Genomic DNA, 23,825 nt, shown 5'->3' with positions numbered 1-23,825 from the left:
AATATGTCACTTTTACCCTCTTTGAATAAACTTTAAAATCATTGTGGATGATGTCAGTAAGATGGCTGAATAAGACATCCTTGACTCTTATCCCCCGCTCAACAACAATAATTTGGCATCCATCCGTGGACAAAAGTGCCTTTGTTGGGGCTGTGGGATCCAGCACCACGTGCCAAGGGAGCCAGGAGAACTCTCTCCTACCTGTGCATCAGGTAATAGTCATACAGACCTCAGCCCCAGCTCTGGACTCTGAAGTGGCCGTGAACCGGCTCCAGCCCCTCTTGGCTGTGATCTGGAAGCCACTGCAGAACACTGATATAGATAATCACCCACGGATGAGAAAGTCCTTTGTGAAAGTCCCGGAGTCCAGTGGAGAAGTTCCGGCACGCACTTGGAGGAAAAAAAAATCCAAGTTTGGATGCGTTGGAGAGAGTAAGAGGAACAGTTTCACTTTACCCGTGTCACCCCTCTCCCGAGGCAGCACAGCTCAGTGCCAAGAGAGCCCTTCTCAGCCTGTGATTTCTCCCATGGGGGAAAGTAAGAGCATGTGAGTGGTCACCCGGCTTCCCTACCTGTGTGGGATGCTGTCGAAGAGGCCACTGTTCTCTTGTGCAATCCAGAGTGGGGCAGTGAGCCGCTGAGAGATCAGCAGCCAGGGCTTGGAACATATAGCGTTGTGGATCCTACAACCACGTCACAGATGCCGTTGTGAGGCCCACTCACAAGCTGCTCAGCGCCTCACCCACAGATCCCCCCAACTGGCCTACGAGTACCTCCAGTGCTCCACGTGTCTCACTCCCACGCCCACCCCCCACTGCGTGGCTGGCATGCTCCCCATGGCAGCAAGAGTGAGCTTTTTGGAAGAGCTTGGGAAGGACTAGTGTTAATTCTTCTGGAAAGGTTTGGTCGAATTCACCAGCAAAACCACCTGGTTTGGGGCTTTTCTTCGTTTGGGGGATTTTTGATTATTAATTCAATCTCCATACTTATTTCTGATCTATTCAGGTTTTCTAGTTCTTCATGATTCAGCCTTGGTAGGTTGTATGTTTTTATGAATTTACCCATTTCTTCTAGGTTCTCCAATTTGTCGGCATATAATTGTTCAGAGTAGTCTCATGATCCTTTCCATTTCTGTGGTGTCAGTTGTAATGTCTCCTCTTTCATTTCTGATTTTATTTATTTGAGTCTTCTCTTTTTCTTAGACTAACTAAAGGTTTGTCAATTTTGTTATGTTTTCAAAAAACAAGCTCTTAGTTTCATTGATCTTTTCTATTGTTTTTATGGTTTCTATTTCATTTATTTCTGCTCTGATCTTTGTTATTTCCTTCCCTCTGCTAACTTTAGGATTAGTTTGTTCTTCTTTTTCTAGTTCCTTGAAAGTTAGGTTGTTTATTTGAATCTTTTTTTTTCTTAATGTAGGTGTTTATCACTATAAACTTCCTTCTTAGAACTGCTTTTTTTGCATCCCATAAGTTTTAGTATGTTGTATTTCCATTTCCATTTGTTTCAAGATGGTTTTTATTTCCCTTTTGATTTCTTTGATCAATTGTTCAGGAATGTGTTGTTTAACTTCCACATATTTTTAATTTTTCAAAGCAATCCTGAGAAAGAAGAATGAAGCTGGAGGCATCACACCTCCTGATTTCAAACTGTATCACAAAACTATAGCAATCAAAGCAGTATAGTACTGTCATAAAAATACACATAGACAAATGGAACAGAGTCAAGAGCACGGAGATTAACTCTTGCATATACAGTCAACTAATATTTGACCAGGGATCCAAGAACACTCAATGGCGAAAAGATAGTCTCCTCAATAAATGGTGTCAGGAAAACTGGATAATCACATATAGAAGAATGAAATTAGACTCCTCTCTTATGCTGCTCAAAAAATTAATTATAGACTTAATAAACATAAGACCTGAAACCATAAAACTCCTAGAGGAAAACACAGAGAAGGAGCTCCTTGACATTGGTCTTGGCAATGAGTTTTTGGATTGGCACCAAAAACACAAGCAACAAAGGCAAAAATAAATGAGCAGGACTACATCAAACCAAAAACCTTCAGCAAATGAAACCATCAACAAAATGAAAAGGCAACCTATCAAATGGGAGAAAATATTTGCAAATCATTTTCTGATAAGGGCTTAATATCCCAAATATATAAGGAACTTATATGACTTAGAAAAAACATAAGCAATCTGATTAAAAAAAGGACATGGGACCTGAATAGACATTTTTCCAAAGAAGACATACAAATGGCCAGCAGGTCCTTGAAAAAATGCTCAATACCACTAACCATCAGGGAAATGAAAGTCAAAACCACACTGAGATATCACCTCACACCTCTTAGAATGGCTATTATAAAAAGACAAGAGATAACAAGCGTTGGCCAGGACGTGGAGAAATGGGAATCTTTGTGCACTGTCGACGGGGATGTAAACTGGTACAGCCACTATAGAAAATAGTATGGAGGTCCCTCAAAAAATTAAAAATAAAACTGCCATATGATCCAGCAATCCCACTTCTGGGTATTTATCCAAAGGAAATGAAAGTACTGTCTCAAAGAGATATTTGCACAGCGATGTTGATTGTAGCATTCTTCACAATAGCCAAGATGTGGAAACAACTCAAGTGTCTAAGTGTGACTGGATAAAAAAATATGGTATATATATACACACAATGGAATATTATGCAGCCATGAGAAAGAAGGAAATCTCGCCATTTGTGACATCATGGATGGACCTTGAGGGCATTACACTAAGTGAAATAAGTCAGACAGAGAAAGACAAGTACTGGATGATCTCACTTATATGTGGAATGGGAAAAAGCTGAACTCGTAGAAACAGAGTAGAATGGTGGTTGCCAGGGGCTGGGAGTAGGGGAAATGGGGAGATGTCGGTCAAAGGGTACAAACTTCCAGTTAGAAGATGAGTAAGTTTGGGGAGCTAATGTACAGCATGGTGAGTATGGTTAACAATACTGTATTATATAATTGAAAGTTGCTACGAGAGTAGATCATAAACGTTCTCACCACACACACACAAAATGGTAATTATGTGGAGTGATGGAGGTGTTAACTGACACTATTCACTATGTATGTGTGTGTGTGTGAAATCGTCACGTTGCACACATTAAACTTACACAATTTATGTGTAAATTATATCCCAACAAAGCTGGAACAAAAATGAAATCATTAACGTGCTTTATAAGATGTGGTCTTGTCTGTGTTATCCCCTTTAGCTTCAGAGATGACCCAAGTCTCCTTGGAGCACAGGCTACACCCAGAAACCCAGGCACCCGGTTCCTTAGTGAAGGGCCCAGCGCTTGGAGGGGAGCTCTAGGCTTGATTGGGGTTGGCGACTTTGCCCCCAAAGATGATGCTCTGGGTGTCTTTGCTGATTATGAATAACAGAAAGGGCCTGTTGAAACGCACAGTGGTCAGTGGGCCCATTTTTCCGGACAAGAAAGTAATTTTGCTTCCCGTGGCAGCAGCTGCTTCCGTGCCCTCCTCGGCCACATCGAGCACGGTGCTGTGGACCACCTGTGGGGACACCAGAACATTACCCACTGGAGACAGGGTGGAAGGGAAGTGTGCAGCCTGCCTGTGTGCCTCTAAGGGGACTGACATTTATCAAGCACCCACCGCAGGCTGTCACTGTGCTGTCCAACGTGTTCAGTTTGTTTGTTCCTCCCAACCCCATCAGCCGGTTTTGCATGCACAGATGTGCAAACTGCGGCTCAAAGGCCGTGAGTGATCTGCCCAGGGTCATAGAGGTACAGAGTACCGCACCCTGATCTGAATCCCTCTCTGTCTGAGTCCAGAGACTGTGCCGCCCCCAAAACACCCACTATTGTAGGGGGAGGGGCAGGGGCCATGCAAGGCATTTATCTTGCAATCAACTTTCTAGCAGCCCCTCCACCTCGAAGCAGCTGATGCAGACACATCCCTGGACTGGGCGGGCTGGCACTGCCTTCAGCATCTCTGCTGCCCCAGCTTAAACATCCTTGGAGCTCCAGGCTATTTTGCGTAGGATGTGGCTTCACATCCCTGGACCATGCGGGCCACTCTGCATATGTCCCTTCATCACCATGTCCTTTGGAAGGGGGGTGCAGAGGAGCCCAGCTGCCCCTGTGTTCTGACCACTCTGCTTCTAGGAACACTGTGCAAGGGTCCCTGGTCTTCTTCTCTTCTGCTCTTAGCGTATTTCCATCACAACTGCCCCATAGCCATTGTTATTACCTCTTACCTGCTCTGCTGGGCACTGCACACTACCCAAGACTCTCACCCCTGTTTTACAGATGAAAAAGCTGAGGGGTACAGGACTTTAACTATTTGCCCCATTAGGCAGTAAAAAGTGGAGGATGGGAGGGGGTCCACTGTTGATTCCACCCCAGGCTCTTCCCCACGATGGGCTTCTGCGTCACATTACATTGGAGGGGAGGCGGGGACCAGCCCCCACACGGTGGTAACCCAGCTCTCCTGGGCTTGAGGGAGTTCCAGGGAGGGTGAGTGGATAATGAGAAATGCAGTTATTTATGCAAATCCAAGATTCCCCAAACGTCTGCCTGGCCTTCACCATTCAAGCTCTGACACAGAAGATCAATTGTCCAAAGTTGAAAGACCCACCTGGGAAACCACCAGATTCCTGGCTCCTGTGACTCCTGCCAGGTCAGCCTGGTTGGTGAAGACTTCCCTTATGCCCAGCTGGGGGAGTACATCTTCCAGATTATACTTGCTGGAGATGGAAAACTTTGGCAGATAGAGTTCATCTATCCATCTAGGAAATGAGAAAAATAAATCTGAGCATCTGCTTGACTCAGTGCCCGGTTTTCTCCCATCTCACAGCGTGGTCTCCCTGGTTGCCTCTCCAACCACCCTCTTCTCACTGGAAGTAAGTTCTCCTGTCTTGGTTTCTTGACCCCTTGTGCTTACTCTTCTTAATACATTAATTATCCCTTCACGTCTGTAAGTGCCCACACGTGTCAGCCAGTGTGTCAGGGAGGGGGCTGTGGTGGTGCTGGGCTGGCCCTCCTGCAAGCTTGCAGTGCAGTGGGAAGGCTTCCTGTAGGAGGTGGCATCAAGCCTATGTCCCGAAGGAGGAGAAGGAGCTAGCTGGGTAAAGAGGAGGGCAGGAGGCAGATGGATGAACTTGCAGGAGGTGGAAAGAAAGGGGGGACGCTCACAGCTTGGAAAGCAGCCTTAGTGGGTGGGCAGGAGAGAGATGAGGGGCCAGGCAGGGGCTAGGGGCCTGGGGGCTGCATTCAAAGGGCCTTGGGGATCCTGAAACAATCAAGTGAAGGTCCCATGTTGCCTCCCCGGCGAGCTCCTTGAGGGCGGGGGCCACTTCTGCTTCAGAGCAGGGCTGGCAGTGAGTTCTTAGAGCAAGAGATGACGTCTCCCACCTCCGAGCTTCCCTCTCTTTGCTGACATCTCCATTAAGACTCTCGTCACCATCTGTCTGGTCTTATAGTTGCCAAATACCAGGAGGTGTGTCTCCCATTAGACATGGAGTCCTGTGGGAGTGTGGAAGGTGTCTATTCCTCTCCATGTTCAGTCATTCATTCATTTCCTCATTCGTCCATTCATCCATTCATTCAACAAATATTTATCAAGGACCCACCATGGACCAGGAACGTGTAGGGGCATATTTCCTGAGTGCTTCATAAATTAAAGCTATCTACTTACATCTACTCTTTGAGCCCCAGCTATGTGAGAGCTATTTGGTGCCAAAGGAAGGAAAGCGTTGGGAAGGGAGTACACGGATGGGTAGAGTGGGGTCCCCGGGCCCAGGGGTCTCCTCGGATCCGCAGTGAGTTGGGGCTGAGAGGCAGGCAGCCTCAGGAGGCATCCGGCGCTCTGGACAGCGGCTGGGGAAGGGCTGCAGCCTCAGCCTCCCGCCTAGGCAGGTCCCTCGCCCTTTGTGGTTTATGAAGCGCCTTCCACATCCACTGGATTCTCAACACCGCCCAGTCAGTACAGCGGACAAGGACACTTCTCCCCATTCAGTAGGGAGCTGAGCCCCAGAGAAGAGCAGTGAGTGGGTGACGTCACGCTGGCCACCTGTGAGCCTTGAGAGCGAAACTCTGGGGCTGCTGACCTCCCCCCTCCACAGCTGTCCAGACGCCCTCCCTCTGCCCCACTGCAGGGACTGGGCCTAGAACTACCTCTGCCTCACTTGTTCCCCTTGATATTGGTCTCCTGAATTCCATGACCTAGCCTGCGTCTCTACTCTCAGGTTTATCCGGAACCCGACCACTTCTCACGCTTCGAGCCTCCCTCCTGGACACAGCCACCACCAGCTCTCGGCTGGATCACCACGTTAGGCTCCTAGCCGGCTCCCTGCCCCCAGGCTTGTCCTGGGCAGTCTACTCTCCACTCAGCATCTGGGGTGAGCCTTTTAAAACAACACTCAGATCATTCACTCTCTGGATCCAAACCTTGTGATGACTCTCCATTTCACTTCGAGGAGGGAGAGTCAAGGTGTTCTAGGGGTCTGCATGGCCCTACATAACCTGAGCCACCCCCTGGGGGACCGTGGTCTCCCCCAACTCTCCCTCTCCCTCACTCTGCTCCAGCCATTCTGGCCTCACTAACCCTCGCACATACCAGGCTTGCTCCTGCCTTAGGGGCTTTGCACTGGCTGTTCCCTCTGCCAGGAATGCTTTTCCCTAACATATCCACGTGGCTCAGTCCCTCACCTCTGTCATGCTGTTGCTCAAATATCACCTAATAGCCATCCTGTTAAAATCACAAACTACCTTCTGGTCTACTTCTCTTAATCCTTTTACCCTTTTACCCCCCGCATTTCTCACCTGACATACCAAATAATTTACTTATTATATTTATTTTTTGTTTCTCTTCTCCAATTACAGAGTAAGCTCCATGAGGGCAGAGATTTTGTGTTTTACTTGCTGACATACCCTCATGGTCTGAATTAGTGCCTGGCACATAGTAGGTGCTCAATTAACCTATTCGACAAATGCTGATCAGAGGAATAAACAAATGACTCATAGCCAGCACAAAGCTGATTCTCAGAGCCCGTCTCACCCCTCAGCTGATGACAATTCCATCTGTCCCCTCCACCTTCAAGCAGTTGAGGCACAAGAGCATACATGAGTGTCGGGGTTGTGTTGAGGATTCCTTGTGCCTTAGAGCACGTTAGAGTCAGAGGAAGCCTCAGCCCCCATCCCCTCCGATGTCCTCATCTCAGAGAAGAAAAAGATTCAGGCCCAAAGCCAGGCAGGCAGCAAAGGGCAAGGTAACCCCAAACTCCCCCTGTCCCTACGGGCTCTGCCTCCACTGCACCCCACCCGGACATCAGGGAGGCCCCAGTGGTAGAGGCTGGGGAGTAGGGCATGAGAGTGGGGATGGCGTGAAGGAAGGCGGTCCTGGGGAGGGTCACCTCATCTGCAGCGAGTCTCTCCACCTCCTCAGGGTCTCCGGGAACAGCATGGCCTCCACGGCCTCCATTTTGCCCTCGTCGGGGAGGATGAAGAGGGCGCTGTCGTTGCTGGCGTATTGGAGCTCCAGCACGGTGCAGGAGAGCACCTCGTCCCGGAGGTAGGGCGCGGTCAGGTCCTCAAGGCTCATCATGGGCACCTTCACTGACTTCTTCTTTCTCACGTAAAACCGGGACTGGAAAGTATCTTCAGGGTCAAACGGCGTCTTCCACTTGGCTAGAGGTGGAGTGGGCATTTGGAGAACTCTGTGAGCGCAAGGGCTGCCCTGCCTTACCCCTCCTCTGCCCGGGTTCCCCGAGCACCGAAGACACTCAGCATAACAACAGCCACCTCACAGTTCCCCTTAGAGGTGGACCTGCCCTGGTTTGCAAAAACACCTTGGCAAGTGGGTAAGCCATTGGGGATGGGGGTGAGCCCCGCGGGGCCTGATTGGGAAGGGGGCCATGAAACAAAGATCTGGTTAATTGGGCTAAATGAGAAACCAACAGGAATTTGGGAGTGCAAGGGAGAGATGGGGGTTAGGCTGGAGGCCTGCGGAGAAATGGGAAATCCCTGACTCCTTAAAGGAACAATGTCAGTAACCTTGATAGTCACTGGCATTGCAGGGGTGTGCACGTGTACCCACAGCCTTGTGAAGCAGGCTGAAGCAAGGAGCAACATGGGAGCCCCAAAGGCAGGCCGGAAGTCACCTGAGGAGAGGGGCACAGGTCTGCACCCCCAGGAGGACTGGGGCACTCAGTGGGTAGGTGGGAGCTTGCTGGGGAGATTAGAGACCTGGGGGCTTCCTTGGAAGTGTGTAGCCACCTCCACTGCCCACTTTGTTTTCTACCCTGCTGGCGTCCCCATTGTTAGAGGTAGGAGAGGAGGGAAAGCAGGCTGGCTGCTGTGTCCCTGGGGAGGAGAGAGTCAGGCTGGTAGGAAGGGAAAACACAGGAGACTCAGAGAACAAACACAGCAGGTCTGGCCTGGATTAGTTTCCAGAGAAATCCAGTTCCCCGCCTTCATTTACGGCTGAAAACACAGGTCCAGGAGGTCTTGCCCCAGGACTCAGCTGAGAACTCCTAGCGCAGGGCTCTCTCTGGGTCTCCACACAGCTCGCGTCTCTTAGGTGCCTTACCACCCACCGACTCAGTGCTCATTCCTTGCATCCCTATCTATTTTTCATCCCATTTTGGACCGCTGGCTCCATAAGGCAGAATCTGTCTGCTTGCACTCCGCCCTTCAGAAGCGACAGGCTGAGGTTTGCATTTGTTGAGCTGTCAGGGGGATCGGGCACTGGACTCACCAGAATCTGAGAAAGAGTCCCCCAAGGACCTTCCTCAGATGGTGACCACACCATTTCCATCCTCAAGGTTGTAGGAGGGAACAGTTGCAGAAGCTTGGGACGGCCAGGCTCCTTAGAGGCTGTCTTCCCGTGAAGATAGCCACCAGCCCCGCCGGGACCCCCCAGAAACTGAGTCCCCCTGGTCTGGACCATGCCCAGGTCAGAAACCACTCCGAGGTGTACCCTGGCAGAGGCCTCTCCTGAGCGTGTCCAAAAGAGCTCCTTGCTTCCAGTAGCTGGGCAAGTTTAAGTCAGAATAGAAAATGCCGCTCCGGCTCAGACAAAGAGTTAATGAGCAAATCTGCAGGTATGTCTTGCAATGACAAACTATAATTCGGAAAACCCCAAGAGAAGACAATGCCTATGGGCAGGGCGGGGTCTCGGTGCCCATGCCCCTCCCCACAAGCCCAGGGCACCCCCCTTCTATAGCAGTTTGCCTAATAACACAGTCCGCTGAGCCAGGACAGAAATAGCCCTGGAGGCTCGGAACTAGAGGTCTGTTCTCTTCCGAACCGCGAGCTGGTCACTTACCTTTAAGGAAGATGTAATTCACCAGGACCATGGCTGTGTGCATGTCAAGGTCCTTGACCAAATCCTCAATTTTCCCCTGGGTTTTACTCTTCACGTAGTCGTTGATGAGCTTCTCGGCGGCGACGGAGTCCTGGAAGTCGGTGGGGAAGGCGTCAGAGGCGTACAGAGACTTGGCATTGTCCCTGAATTTGTGCAGCAGCTTCAGCTGACCCTCGACGAACACGGCGTTGCCCACGCTCAGCTGCAGCTGGTTGCTGGGGTGGCTGAGGGTACGCAGAAGGTGCTGGAAGCCCTGGTGGATTTCTGCCTCGGTTGTCTCCGTGAGGTTGAACTTGAGGCCTTCGAGGATCTCTTTCAGGGTGGTGCCGCGGGCCCCCAGCGACAGGAGGGCCAAGGCGATGGAGACGCTCAGCGGGGAGAAGATGACATTCTTCTTGGGGGTCTCTGAAGCCAGCTGCTTGTAGAGGCTGAAGGCGAAGTCGGTGTTGCTGGAGGTTAATCTGAGGTTGTCCGCAGGCGTCCTCCTGTGTTGGTCCTCCTGGGTCACATTCTCCCCGTCAAGCACGCCCCCCGGGAGGCAGTGGACAGTAGGGCACAGCCCAGCCACCAGGAGCCCCAGAGCCAGGAGAGGTGACATTCCCTCTGCCCTCAACCCTGAAAAGCAAAGCTCCTTTAAGTCTCAGAGGGCCAGATGGTGCCCTGACCGCCTCCCACTGACCCCCCACCCACGTGCCCTGCCTTCTGGTTTCTGCCTCTGCCAGCTCTGTGACCTCCCGTGGGTAGGCGCTCTCCTGGGCATCCAACATGCATGACTACATTCTGTGCTCCCTCTCACCCTTTGAGGTAAGTACAGTAGTTGTTGCCATTTTCCCCAATGGAGAAACTAGGCACAGAGAGGTGAAGGGGCTTGCCCGAGGTCACACAGCAAGCAAGTGCAGGAGGGGGTGAGAAGCCTGGTTTGCCTGGCTACTGGGTGGGGAAGCTAGAGATGGGTGTGAGGTGCCGTCCAGTCAGAACACAGCCTCTCCCTCCTGCTTGGTGAGTGGACACCGGTCAGAGGGGACTAGAAAGCAGGGACTCCTTTCCCCTCATATCCCTAGTCTGCCCCCCAAGTGTAAGCCCGGGAAGGAGCCGTGGACCGAGTCAGGGACCACAGGTCCTCTCTCAATGACAAGTCATGTGACCTTGTGCGTGGTGCCTGGTCACAGTGAGGGCTCATTAAGAGAGGGCACAAAAAGCAGCTAGAGAGGAGCTAGCTGGAGCCTAAGTGGTCCTGATAAGGGTTGGTGCAAAGACCAAAGGAAAGTGGAATGTTCTTTTCAGCCCCTGCCAGGTTGACATGTGGTAGTTGTTTCCACTATAAGCCTGGAAAGGCCTCCTAGTGGGGAGAAAGCAGTGTGGGCTTCAGAGTCTCGGAGACCTGCACTAGGATTTCATTTTGGCCACTTGTGATTGCTGTGTGGTGATAAGCAAGTGGCCGAACCTCTCTGAGCCTCAATTCCCATCTCTGTACAACGAAGGTGCCAGGCTCACAATACAGGTTCCAGGGGTGTTATCTCCTCCCACATGCCCCCATCTCAGAAACTACAAGCCAGAGCTGTGATTCCATGGGGAGATGGGATGGAGCTATTGCAGGAAAGATAGGAGGGAGTCTGAGTTCAAAGCCAGAGACTGCAGCAAATAGGATTATTTACCTTTAGCCTCTGCCCACTCAGTCCCAGCGTTCAGAGGAGAAAAGGACAACTTGTGTGATGGGGCGGGGAGGGGAGGGGGGGAGAGGAAGAGGCGGCGAAGGGAGGGGAGAGACAGGTTGTGGGAGGAGAGGGAGTCAGCTGATTTTCACGGAGGCCTGTGGACACGCCTCCAGACAAGCCCAGGAACAGAGGCAGCTCAGTTGCCTCAACTGTTTGTTTATACTTGGGCTGATGCAACTATTTCTTTGGAAAAGAGTTAAACACTTTTTTCCCCAAAATTATTTCTGAAGAAAAAGGGCTTTCAGTTTGCGCAAGTTGGCGGGCTGTTTCTGAGCAGTCCTGCCTTCTCTGTTGCTAGGCAGACGCAGCCTGCCTGTCTGCTCGGCCGGGGCCCTGGAGGGGAAGCGGAGCCCCGGGGAGCCTCCATGGAGACCCTGTGGCCTCTGTCCAGAGGGACCCAGTGCAATGATTCCATCTGCAGCAGGTTCTGAGAGCAGCGCCCTTTGCCAGGCAAGGGGAGGCACCTCCTGCCTTCAGGGGAGGGACTTCTGATCCTGAGGGTCCATACACAGCTGTATGGGGGTACGCAGCTAGCTGGAATCAGAATCCAGAAGTGTCGAGGCAGAAGTGACCGTAGAAGCCCTGGTGACCTGTCCACCCTTTGCAGGTGTGAAAACTCAGACCCGGAGAGAAGACTGGCCTTCAGAGGGCACTGAAACTGTCCCCAGCGCTCCGGCACACTTCCACCTGGCTCCCTCCCCACACGCATCCCACAGGCTCCAGGCCAAGGCCCAGAACCACCCTGGAAAAGCAGATTTCTTTGCTCCCAGTACACCAGCATCCTGGATTACCTGCCTCGGAGAGCTGGGTGCAGCTAGTGGATTCCAATCCTGCCGTCTGCCCCCCGGAGTGTGAGATTGTCCAGGCTGCTAAGGCTTATTTATCCCTGCAAAGAACTCCTCCCCTTGCTCGGGAAATGTCAGCTGGGACAACCAAGTGTTCTGTTTTCAGACTGGAAACTGCCAAATGAGCATTTCTGGTAACATGGATTTATTAGATCTACTCGAACAATCCAGTTACGGGAACAGCTCCTTTTTGCCTCTTTAAAAAAACCCAAAAACAAACAAACTTTCCTATTTTTTTCTTTTGGTTATAAAATACTCATCGAGGAACATGCGAAAATCCAGAAAATATAGAGAAAAACATTGGAAAATATTCCCCAGAATTTTATCACCCAGGGAAGGCCCCAGCTAACACGTTGTTGTATTTCTTTGTTAAGTCACTTTCCTTTGATATGTCTGTGTGTATGTGATATGAATCTCTATGCACAAACTCAGATATATTTTCTAAAATGCTACAAACTTTATTTTTTTATAGGTCGATTTGCATTTTGAGGCCCCCTTCCCCCATTCCCAGCGAGGGGGTGTTAGTCTGAGGACCCTCGAGCGTATTGAGAGCACAGGTTTCGTGGGGGCCTCTGGTCTCTGGCACCATCTGTCTCTTTCTCTTCCTCCTCCTGCTCTTCCCTTATTGGTTCACCCTAAGAGCTGGTTGTCCCTGATCCCTGACTTTGAGGTCTCCTCAGATCTCTCTCTGAACTAATCCCAGCTTTTCTTGGGCTCATGGGAAAAACCTTCCCCTCAGTCCCTCATAGTCATAACCCTTCATCCATGACAACCTCTGACAAACCTCTGTGGAACCCGAGGGGTTCCACAGAGCACAGTTTGGAAACCACTGGATTAGTGGTGAGGGTTGGCTTTGGCATGAGGTAGACCTCAATCCTGAGTGTGACCTCAGCAACTGGTAATCCCTCAATCCTAATCTCCTCATTTCTAAAATGCAGATAACAACATTTCCCTGACAGGGTGGTTATGAAGATTGTGACATAATACTAAATGTAAGCTCTATTAGGACAGGACTTTTTGTGTGTTTTGTATAGTGCTGCATCCTTAGAGTACTTACTAAATATTTATGGACTATTAAGCACTGAGGTGACCAAGAAAGGTTTGTTTGGTCCCATCCTCCCCGAAATGATGACATGTCATTTCAAGCTCCAAATATTTTCAGAATTGAATATGTATTTTTAAGTTACACAGAATCCCAAAGAAATAGTAGCTAAAACAAGGCAGTTTATTTTGCTCTCATGTAAGTCCAAATGTAAGCAATGGGTTGACATAATGGCTCCATTGTGTCAGGGACCCAGGCTCATTCTATCTCGTGGCTCTTCCGTGGCCAGTGTTTGTTTGCCAGGTCCAAGATGGCTCATGGCCACGTCCACCTTTCAGTCAATAGGAAAGGCAAGAGGGGAAGGGAAGGGCACACATTTTTCTTTGAAAGGAATGATCTAAATGTTGCCTGTGTGATTTCCACTTGTGTTGCATTGGCCAGAGCTTGGTCATATGGCCACACCTAGCTGCAAGGGAGGCTGTGCAGTGTAGCCAATATTCTACATTGGGTAGCCATGTCCCAGCTAAAAATTTGGGGTTCTGTTAGCATGAGAGAGATGAGAATGGACATTAGGCATGACATAATCTTGCTCCAACATGTTACCTGAGTGTCCCCAAGTTCTCCAGCCCCAGGAGAGCCATCATTTTCTTTAAATCTGGACTGGCTTAGTCAGAACCTCCACCCAATGTGAAGACAGAAGATTTGCTACCTTCCCCGAATACTGCTGAGGATGCTTGTGGGAGGCTGACATGTCCTGGGTGCCACCCGTCACCTGGACCTCCAGACTGGTGCTCCAAGGCTATATTCACCGTACCTATTCATTGCTCAGCCTCTTCTCTGGGCTTTTACAGTTTTCATTGGTCTGCTTTGCCCCAAGCATTGGCACAGGCTCCTCCTTCAGTTCTGTAAGCACCGTTCATACGAGAATGGCCGTGTCACAGTGTTCTCTAGGGCCTGATGAGAGCATAAGGGAATTATGACACAGAAAAGAGAAGAAAAGCTAGTGTCAGATGGTACCATTCCAGAACCCACTGGCTTCACTTCTTCAGAGGGCTCCCCTCCAGGTCATCTCTCTACTGGCCGCTGAGGCTGCAGGATCATTGAAGGCTGTTTGTCTCCGAGTCAGCAATCCCTGGAGAAATTCTCTCCTCCGAGTTAAGGGGACCCCCACCATATTTCTGAACCCCACAACAGGAAGCAGAAAGGAAATTAGAGGCATCCTGGTCTTGGCAGATATGCCCCTGCCCATGAGGCAGAGAGCTTTGACATCCTTGCTATCCTCAAAATGTGGTCTGGGGACGAGCAGCAGGGAGCTGGTTAGAAATGCAAATTGTAGGGACCCACATAGACCTACTAATTCAGAATCAGCATCCTGATGAGCCCCCAGGCGATCTGATCTGTATGCACCTTACAGGGTGAGGAGCGCTGGCTGAGGGGCGCTGGCTGAGGGGCACTGGCTGAGGGGCACTGGCTGAGGGGCACTGCGGGACAGGCTAAGCAGCTTCTGCCCCCTGGGTGAGATTTGCTTGCTTCTCCATAAAGCAGGACCAAACCTGGCTCTCCCAGAATGCAGGGAGGACCTTGTCCAAGGACAGAGGCCGGCTTCCCCTCCAGAATAAGAAGGTGCAGCAGATTTTAAAAGAATATGTATTTTTGTCCCTGCCACACATGGACTTGATAGGTTACCAGTGTTTTCCGACACATCACTCATTCATTTAGTCCTTCTTTTATCCCCCAAATATTTACAGCGTGATTTAACAAGCCAGACATTGTCCTAGGCACTGGGCATCCAGCGGAGAATGAAACAAGTAACTGTCCTGCCCTCAGAGTGACACTTCTCTGCAATTCTCGAACGTCGCTCCTAATGCAATGGGGGTGGGGAGGGCTACACTCCAGGGGTCTGAACACCTTTTCTGTAAAGAGCTACACAGTCACGTTTTAGATTTTGAGAGCTGCATATGCTCTCCTCCTCTTCCTCCTCTTCCTCCTCCTCTTCCTCCTCCTCCTCCTCTTCCTCCTCATCCTCTTCTTCCTCTTCCTCTTCCTCCTCCTCCTCTTCCTCCTCCTCTTCCTCCTCCTCCTCCTCTTCCTCTTCCTCCTCCTCCTCCTCTTCCTCCTCCTCCTCCTCCTCTTCCTCTTCCTCCTCCTCCTCCTCCTCTTCCTCCTCCTCCTCTTCCTCCTCCTCCTCTTCCTCCTCCTCCTCTTCTTCCTCCTCCTCCTCTTCTTCCTCCTCCTCCTCTTCTTCTTCGTCCTCCTCCTCCTCTTCTTCGTCCTCCTCCTCCTCCTCTTCTTCCTCTTCCTCTTCTTCCTCTTCCTCCTCCTCCTCCTCTTCCTCCTCTTTGTCCCTTCCTCCTCTCTTCCTCCTCTCTTCCTCTTGTCCGTCTTCCCCCTCTCAGCCATCTTTGTGAAATGTGGAAAGCACTCTTAGCTGGGAGATGTGCAGATACACGGATGTGGGCTGGACGCGGCCGGCGGCCTAGTTTCCCTGTGGAGGTCAGACCCACACGGGGCCCGGGAGCGGCAGGAGCGCGCTCTCTCTTAGTTCAGGCTGACATCACAGCTTCCAGCCGTGCGTTGCCCAGAGAGGGCTGGGGTTGGGTGAACTTCTTGGCTTCCTCCCACTTCTCCACTCCATCCTACCCTCCTCACAACTGCAGGGGAGCCCTTCCCCACTGGCATCTTCCCTCCCTTCTTCTCTCCTTCTCCTTCTGTCTCCCATGGTCCTGGAAAACCCCCTGCCTCCTTTCGCCACCCCGCCCCAGAGCCGCCCTCCTCTCCCAGCTCCGGGGCGGGTTGTCGGGTTGTCAGTCCCATTGGACTCTAGTCTGGGTGGGGCCGGGTGGGTGCTGTGTATTCCACATGCAGAACATCTGCTAGACAATCAGCGTCTGGCATTGCCAGGACTGCCTGCCCCTGCGTACAGCTCAGTTCCTGATTATGTTGAAAAGAAATCTCCGTCCCTCCTTTCATCTTAAGTGTTATCACCAAGACCTGGTCTGTGCCAGCCTCCAGGAGGCGGGTTTGGCAGGAAGGAAAAATCCCAACACCTAATCTCCTGACTTGCCCAAGGCCCCGCAGCTGTTAAGTGGTAGAGCCAGTGGAGCTCGGCCAAACCCAACCCAAGGCCAGGTCCGGGCTCTCTCTACCCTGCCACGTGCTTCCTTAAAAAACAAGAGAAGAAAACGTTCCCATCCTTGAACATATGAGAGAAAATGACAATCTTGGGAGTATAAATCTTGTACAGGTGTTGCGGCTGCTGCTTTTGTGAGGCGTTTGTTGTCTGTGGATCTGTGTGGGTGGGCTGCCTCCTTTATGTGGGGTGGGGTCCCAGCTGAACGGGAGCTCCGTCACCATCCTGCCACCTGTGACTGTGGATGGGCGTGTTCCTCTGACTTGACATGGACCCAGGTAGACAGCCCTAGGGTGACCAGAAGGTTCATCCTGGCTTTGGAGGGGTGAGGACCAGGATTTCCAGGGCTCGGGAACCCGGGGGGTACGTGGAGTGGAGACAGGGGCACCAGTCTTTGGGGCCTGTGTGAGTGTGGCCGTAGCACCTGCCTCAAGGGTGAAGAGCGGAAAGGTGCACCTTGAGTGCGCAGCTCCAGACCTGGGGCTAGCAGATGCTCTGTCTGTGCGACAGTCACCCTTCCTGTCCCCAGACACATGTGGAGTCCATTGGAACTGGATTGACTTGCAGTTTGCATGCTTGACCATCGGGAGGTAGTTAATGATTTCCCACACTCATTGTGTTTGTGTTGCTACTTCCAATTCCTAAATGTGGGCCTGGCACAGGTGGGCTAGGAAAACCTCAGGAGAAGGGTTGTGTCCACCCTTGGGCTGGGATTGCAAATGCAGAGAGTGTGCTTCTGGGGCTTGACTAGGGTGTGGAATGGACAGCGGGAATCCAAGTAAGAGGTTGTTCCACCTCCCCGGAGCAGGTGAGGCTGGGAGGAACAAGTTCCTTCCAGAGAGCTTCTTCCTGGAGATGGAGGAGGCAGGGATCATGGTAAGGGCCTCACTCAGCCAGGCTCCTTTGGCATAGTGGCTCTGCTGATCTATACTTGAGGCTGATTACTTTCCCTCTCTGAACCTCTGTTGTCAATCATGGCTCCGTAAAGAATTCTTAGGAGGAAGTTATGAGATGTTTACAACTGCCTAAACCCCAGAGGAGGTTCTGCCTTCTCTGTTATGGGCAGAGGACTCTGATCTCAGTTGGAAAAGAATGGAGACAGCAGCCAGGTGTCGCCTGACACTCATGTCGCCCCCTGGCTCTGTCTGTACTGGTCTGGGAAGATGTTTGCTGCAGATATGAGGCTCATTTGCAAATTCCCTTCAGCACAGCCAGGCTGGCCCTTGCCTGTGTCCCCATGTGGATGGGGCGGTGCCTGCAGAAGTATTTGGCAGGAGCAGGGGGGACTCCTGTCTCTCTTTTGCATGCTGCTGAGTCATCCATTCCTCCTTGGTGTTGTGTCTTGTTTTCCTGTGAGAAGGGAGTGTCTACTGTGACTTATCATCAGTTTCTATTTAAGCACGCCTTCCACGCTACAGGTCATATCTGAGAATTACCGAGCACTGTTGGGGTCAGAGCAACCCGGCCTCATCTTACTACCTGGACAACCTCACACACACCTCAACCCTTCCGGGCCTCAGCTTCTTTCCTCTGCGTAAAGTGGGACAGAAACACCCTCCTCATGCACCCATTCATTTATTCATTCATTCTGCCCACTCATTTAAAAAATTTTTTTTTAATTTTATTGAGGTCACATTGATTTATAACATTAAATTTCAGGTGGACATCATTATATTTTGGCTTCTGTACAGACTGCATCGTGTTCTCCACCAAAAGTCTAGTTTCCATCCGTCACCATACACGTGCCCCTTTACTCCTTTTGCCCTCTCCCCACCCCTTCCCCTCTGGGAAGGACAACCAATCTGTTCTCCTTATCCACATGTTTGTTGGTTTATCTTCCACATATGAGTGAAATCATATAGTATTTGTCTTTCTCCCTTCTGACTTATTTCACTTAGCATAATACCCTCAAGGTCCAGCCATCCATGTTGTCGCAAATGGCATGATTTTGTCTTTTTTTTTTTTTTTACCATTTTTTATTGAGACTCTACTATGGGGGCAGTTACTCTGTTGGATTCTGGGGTTACAATACTGTGGTCATTTTAAAGATATGTCCACCAATTCTTTGATAATCCTGCCTTCAAGCGATGGAGCTTATCTATCCTCTCCTTGAGTTGGACTGACTTGGTGACTTGTTTCTAATGCAGGGAATTTGGCAGAGGAGGGGTATCATTTCTGAGATTGGATTATAAAAATACGCTGCTTCTGTCTTGGGTTCTCTCTCTCTCTCTCTCTCTCTCTCTCTCTCTCTCTCTCTCTCGCACACACACACACACACACACACACACACACACACACACACACACACCGGGGAAGCCATATTTGAAGCAGCCCTGTGGGTAGGCCCACATGGCAAGGAGCTGAGGCCCCTTGCCCACAGCCACGTGAGCAAGCTTGGGTGTGGAATTCCAGACCCTGTCAGGTCTTCAGGGACCGCAGCCCGGGCCCAGGCCTTGTCTGCAAGTTCACGGGATACCCTGAGCCAGAACCATCCAGCTCAGCCTCTCCTGGCTTCCTGACCCTCAGAAACCATGAGATAATAAATGTTTTCTTGTTCTAAGCTGCAAACTTTTGGAATGATTTATTATGGAGCAGGGGATTAACCCAAATCCACATCACCTGCCGGCCTGGTTCTTGGGATCAGAGGAAGAGAGGAAGCAGGGACATGTGAATGTATGAGAGAAAGCAGATCAGTCTCACAGTACGGCATGTCCCGCATAGCTGACGCCTCAGTCAGTGGGCGTGCCCTTGGCCTTTCCTGTTTTTAAGTAAATTTACCTGTTCTCCCTTCACCCACACAGAAGCCCAGTCATAATGATGATGTAACCACGCTGCTCTGTTCTTTATGCTAAGAACTCACTGAACTCTCACACATACCTGCCGAGGTAGGTTCCATTATTTTATTTCACATATTGGGAAACTGAGGTACAGAGAGATGAGGACGTTCCCCAGGTCGCAGCACGGTAAGTGCCGGCTGGGATTCTGCACTAGGCAGGCCCACACTCTTGCCTCCCCAGGAAACACAGTGCCACTCCCGGCTGACCTGTTTCCAGCCTGGCCACGGAGACACGGTGACCTAGGGTGTGAGAATGGCTGCTGAGGTCACCCAGCTGGCAGGTGGAGACGTCCTGGCTCCAGCCTCGAGGCTTTGCCTGTGCTCTGTGCCAGCCTGCGGAAAGATCCCGGGATTTGGTCTGGAAGACGCGAGCTTGCACATGGCGGTATTGATAACTAGTCACGAAGACAGTGACAGATTTCTGATTTTAGGGGACCAGGGGCATGAAGGAACCTGTGGGCTGCAGAGCTCATTCTTAGCACGGGCGCTGTTGAAGGGAGGACCTTGCAGGCCCCCACTTTCTCCTGTGCCCCCGCGGGCAGCCTTGTCTGGCCTCAGACACTCTCCCAGCCCACAGGGACTCTCCACTCTCCCCACCAGGGTGGTCTCTGCCTGCCACATTTTCTGTCACATCCGTCACCTCCTACCTCTTGCCCAGGGTGCTGTGGCTCTTCCCATGTTTCAGACATTTCTGGTAACCAGAATTTTGACGCCAGTGCCAACTTGTCTTTTGTCTTTAGCGGCCTTTCACACTGATCCCGCCCTAAATAAAACCCCTACATGAAAATTGCCATTGTCTGCTCCCCACAGCCTTCCGCATCTCAGTGAACGGCGTCTCTATCTTCCCAACTCTGCCAGGAACCCGGGCTCATCCTCCGCTCCAGTGTGAGGTGGGAGGATGGGGTCTCCCTCCTCCACATCCCCAGAACCCTGCTCCCTATTGTCCGTGTCAGCCGCCCACTCTCTGGTCCCAGCCACTAACCCTGTGCCCTGCGGCAGTGACCCCTGAGCTGTCTGCACCCCTCCCCGCCTGCCCCCTCCCCCTGCCAGTCCACCCTTTATCTACACAGTCCCCAGAATGTCTTTAAGAATAGAAGTCCTTCAGGGCACAATCCTGCTTGAAGCCCACCGCCGGCCTCCCTGTCCTTCCCCTGGTCAAGAAGCGCCCATGTGAAACCAGCTCTGCGGGGCCTGAAGAGCGTTCCCCAGAGCAGAGCTGTCCCTGCAGAGCCCACGAGTCCCCCAGCTTGTGCCAGGAGGAGGGAGGGTTTCAACTCCCTTTACCAACAAGGGGATGGCTGGAACGTTCTGTCTCAGGCTTCAGTGTGGTGTCACCACAGATGAGTCAACCCCTTTGTTATACTTTGGGCCGCACATCACGTGGCAGGAAGCCTTCCACGGTCCTTCCCAGTGGAAACGACCCTCCTCTGTCTCGCCCTAACCTTCCCACTCCCTTTACCGCAAGCAGCCTTTGCCTGCTGTCCCTGTGATGTGACTTCCCCTCATCACAGCAAAGGTGTGGCTTCTGGCCATCAGGTCGGCTTCTTCTTGCTCATCCTTGCTCCCTGCAGATAGAGCTGCCAGATTTGGCAAACAAAAATACCTCACAATTCCTGGGTGATTCTTATATTAAAAAGTGATTCATTATCTGGAATTCACATATACCTGGGCATCCTGTATGTTATCAGCAACCCCACCTGCAGGGCATGTTCAGCTGTGTATGGTGGGGTCCAACGCTCAAGGTATATGGGAGTCTTAGGCAGTGGCCTGAGGACTTGCAGAGGCATGGAATCTTCTGGAGCCTTCCCTCACTTAGCCCTTTCATTCATTCATCCAACATTTGTTGAGAGCCCACTTTGGGCCAAGGCCTGTGCCAGGCACTGGGGATGCAGAGATGATTCAAACTCTCATAGACTTCACTTCACGCTGTGTGAGAGACACAGACACGTAGAGAGACAGTGATGGAGGGAGGTGTGGGGGGTGGTGGGAGTCCAGAGATGGGTCTGGAGGAATCAGGAAGGCTCCACCAAGCAGGGACCTCTGGGCAGAGTCCTGAAGAAGAGCCTGGGCTTGTGTGTTTGTTACCTGGATGCTGCCCTGCAAGGATCAGCTGGAGAAATGCCTAGAAGCCAAGAGCTTCTGGGCCTGTCAGCCCCTGGAGCATGGAGGTCTTCAGGCACTGAAGCTGGGTGGTGGCAGCTGCAGGGGCACGGAATCCCTGGGGCCTGGGCCACGTGGGATAACCCTGTGCTCTCTTGCACTGTGGCCGCAGAGAAGCGACAGTCTGCATGTGCATCCCAACCCCAATAGGGCTCGTTAAAGGCCTAGCCTCCAACCTTATGATTCCTGGGAAAGAAGCCAGGAATATGCATTTTTAACCAACTCTCCTGGTGATGGTGATCACAGTCTGAGAAACGCTGTTGTATGGTCTAAGCCTCTTCCTTGCCTGGTTTCCTCTGAAACCAGGGTATCGGTTATCATCATTGCGTTGTGCAGCAGAAGTGGACACGTGTGTGTTTGCTCACCATCACCTCGCTCAGCGCACCTGGGAGCAGAGGCTCAGACCCACGTCTCCCAGCCTCCATCTCAGCCTCCCTTACCCCACACCCGCAGACCCACCTTCCACACCCTCAGCCCCACGGGACCCGGATCCCTAAAGTTTGTAAAGGAACATTTATCTGCTGATCGAATCCACAAATGGTCATAGCAGCCTCTCTAGGAGGGGCTGAGGGAGAAGCAGGGACTCACAGAGGAAAAGATTCTAGAGACCCCCCACCCACCCCAGGCATAAAATGAACGCTCAGCCCCTAGTACAACTGGAGGCTGCAGTTGTATTAGCTGCTAAGCAGTCACCGCCCTCTAGAGGGCGGTGTGTGTGCAAGCAGCACCGCGGGGGGATGTAGGAACATTGTGTGGTCTGCACTCTGTAGTCTTCCTGGAAAATCATCAGCAGGAAGGGTGTGTGCTCTCTCCTACACAAAGGACCCGGCGTTTGTGTCCGTAACTGTTGCCACCTTGGTGCTGCCTCACTCCCACCTCATTCCTTGAGGAAAGGTGGCAGATGGGCCGCTCTGGGGTGTGGCTCTACAGGAAACTGGAGTCGCTGATGTCACCTGCTTGCCATCCCCAGCCTCTTGCAGCAGGTGTCTCTCTGCCTCTTTATGAACTGAGCGAATGTGTGCAAAGGGTTTAGAACAGTGGCAAGCAGCAGGAGGTGGCATCCAAGTGCTACCTAGTATTATTACTGTCGCTTCCGTCCCCAGCACCCTGCACAGTGTAATAGGTGCCAAGGAAGGAGTGAGCCTCATGGGATCCAGCCACGCGTGTCCTCCTTCAGTTCTGTGAGCGGGACACACTCCCCCACTTCCGGGTCTTCACTCACGATGTCCACAGGTAACCTTTGCCCGGTTCACTCCTGCTTGTCCCTTGGATCTGGGCTTCAATGCCACCACCCCAGAGCTCCCTCTGGCCTTGGGCAGGAGGTCTCCCCCATCGTCTCTCTTAGCGCCCCCTTCTCCTCCTTAACTGGGTCTTGCTTCTGCCTTTGCAACCCCAACCCCACTCCTATCCCCTCCTCTGCTTTTTTTTTTTTAGCATTTTACAAACAAAACACCAACTTTTTATTTTGAAACAATTTTAGATATGCAGAAAAGTTTTAATACAGTACAGAGAGTTCCCATGAATAAACATCTTACGCAACCGTGGTGTAGTTATCAGAGCTAAGAAGGGAACACCGGTACGGGACAGACTTAATTAGATTTCACCAGTGTGTCCACTAATTCTATCCAGGATCCCATCCAGGAAACCACTTTACATTTAGTCTTCATGTCTCCTTGGGTTCCTCTGGCCTGACACTTTCTCTAAGTGTCTTGGTCTGATCCAGCTGTTATAACAAAATGTCACAGACTGACTGGGTGGCTTATAAACAGCGGAAATTTACTTCTCACAGTCTGGAGGCTGGAGGTCCAAGATCAAGGTGCTAGCGTGGTGGGTGAGGGCCCTCTTCCAGGTGACAGACTTCTGGTTGTGTCCTCACATGGAAGGGGCAAGGAAGTTCTCTGGGGCCTCTCGTATAAGGGCACTAATCCCATTAATAAGGCTGCCCCTCCATGACCTAACCACCTCCCAAAGGCCCTGCCTCCTAACACCATCACCTTGGGGAAGAGGGTTTCAACTTACGAATTTTGAGGGGACACAGTTATTCAGGCCATAGCATCAGGCTTTCCTTGTTTTTCATGACTGTGACTCTTTTTAAGCGTACCACTGGTTAGGTATTTTTGTCACCTGTCCCTCGTTTGGGATTGTATGGTGTTTTCCCCTGATTGCAATGAGGTTATGTGTTTGGGGGAAGATGCCATATGGGAATCTCATCCCACAGCGTCAGAGGGCACAGATGTCAACATGACCCATCACTGGTGATGTTGACCTTGACCTATGAGTCAAGGTGGCGGGTGCCCGTCTCTCCACTGAGCGTTACTATTCCTCACGGTCTGTGCTCTGTTCGTAGAAGCAAGTCACTAAGTCACGCTCACGCTCCATAGCACTTGTCATCAACTGATATGTGACACATTTTACTTGTCTATTTTATTCTTTGTTTTTTTTTTATTTTATTTTATTGCCTCTCGACACTAGAATGTAGCCCTATCAGGGCAGGGAATTTTTTGATTTTTTTCTTCATTTATCTTCAGCATCTGTAAGAGTGCCAGATACACAGCGGACATGCAATAAACATCTGTGGACAAATGAACTTCCCTCATCAAGGTTTGTATTTCTGTGTTTATTTGTTTGTTTCCCTGGTTATTGCCAGACCCCAGGTCTGCTGGGCTCACCATTCTACCTTGCACTAGCTCCTGCCTGATGCCCTGTGGGCATCCCATGAACAATAGCTAAATAAGCCGA

General features: G+C 51.2%; 1 protein-coding gene across 1 annotated transcript; it reads right to left on the bottom strand.

Moving 5' to 3' along the window:
• Positions 1-1,496: 1,496 nt before the first annotated feature.
• Positions 1,497-11,907, bottom strand: SERPINA3 (serpin family A member 3). The gene is made up of 5 exons (XM_058567957.1): positions 11,865-11,907; positions 9,320-9,973; positions 7,407-7,680; positions 4,631-4,781; positions 1,497-3,544 (listed from the first exon to the last, which is right to left on the bottom strand). The coding sequence occupies exons 2-5, from the start codon at positions 9,954-9,956 to the stop codon at positions 3,341-3,343; spliced, it is 1,266 nt and encodes a 421-aa protein (XP_058423940.1). The 5' UTR covers positions 9,957-9,973; positions 11,865-11,907; the 3' UTR covers positions 1,497-3,340.
• Between the last annotated feature and the right edge of the window lie 11,918 nt (positions 11,908-23,825).

The sequence above is a fragment of the Diceros bicornis genome, chromosome 24 (assembly GCF_020826845.1).
Source record: "Diceros bicornis minor isolate mBicDic1 chromosome 24, mDicBic1.mat.cur, whole genome shotgun sequence".
Classification (NCBI taxonomy): Eukaryota; Metazoa; Chordata; class Mammalia; order Perissodactyla; family Rhinocerotidae; genus Diceros; species Diceros bicornis.
This window is presented reverse-complemented; position numbering and strand designations above follow the sequence as displayed.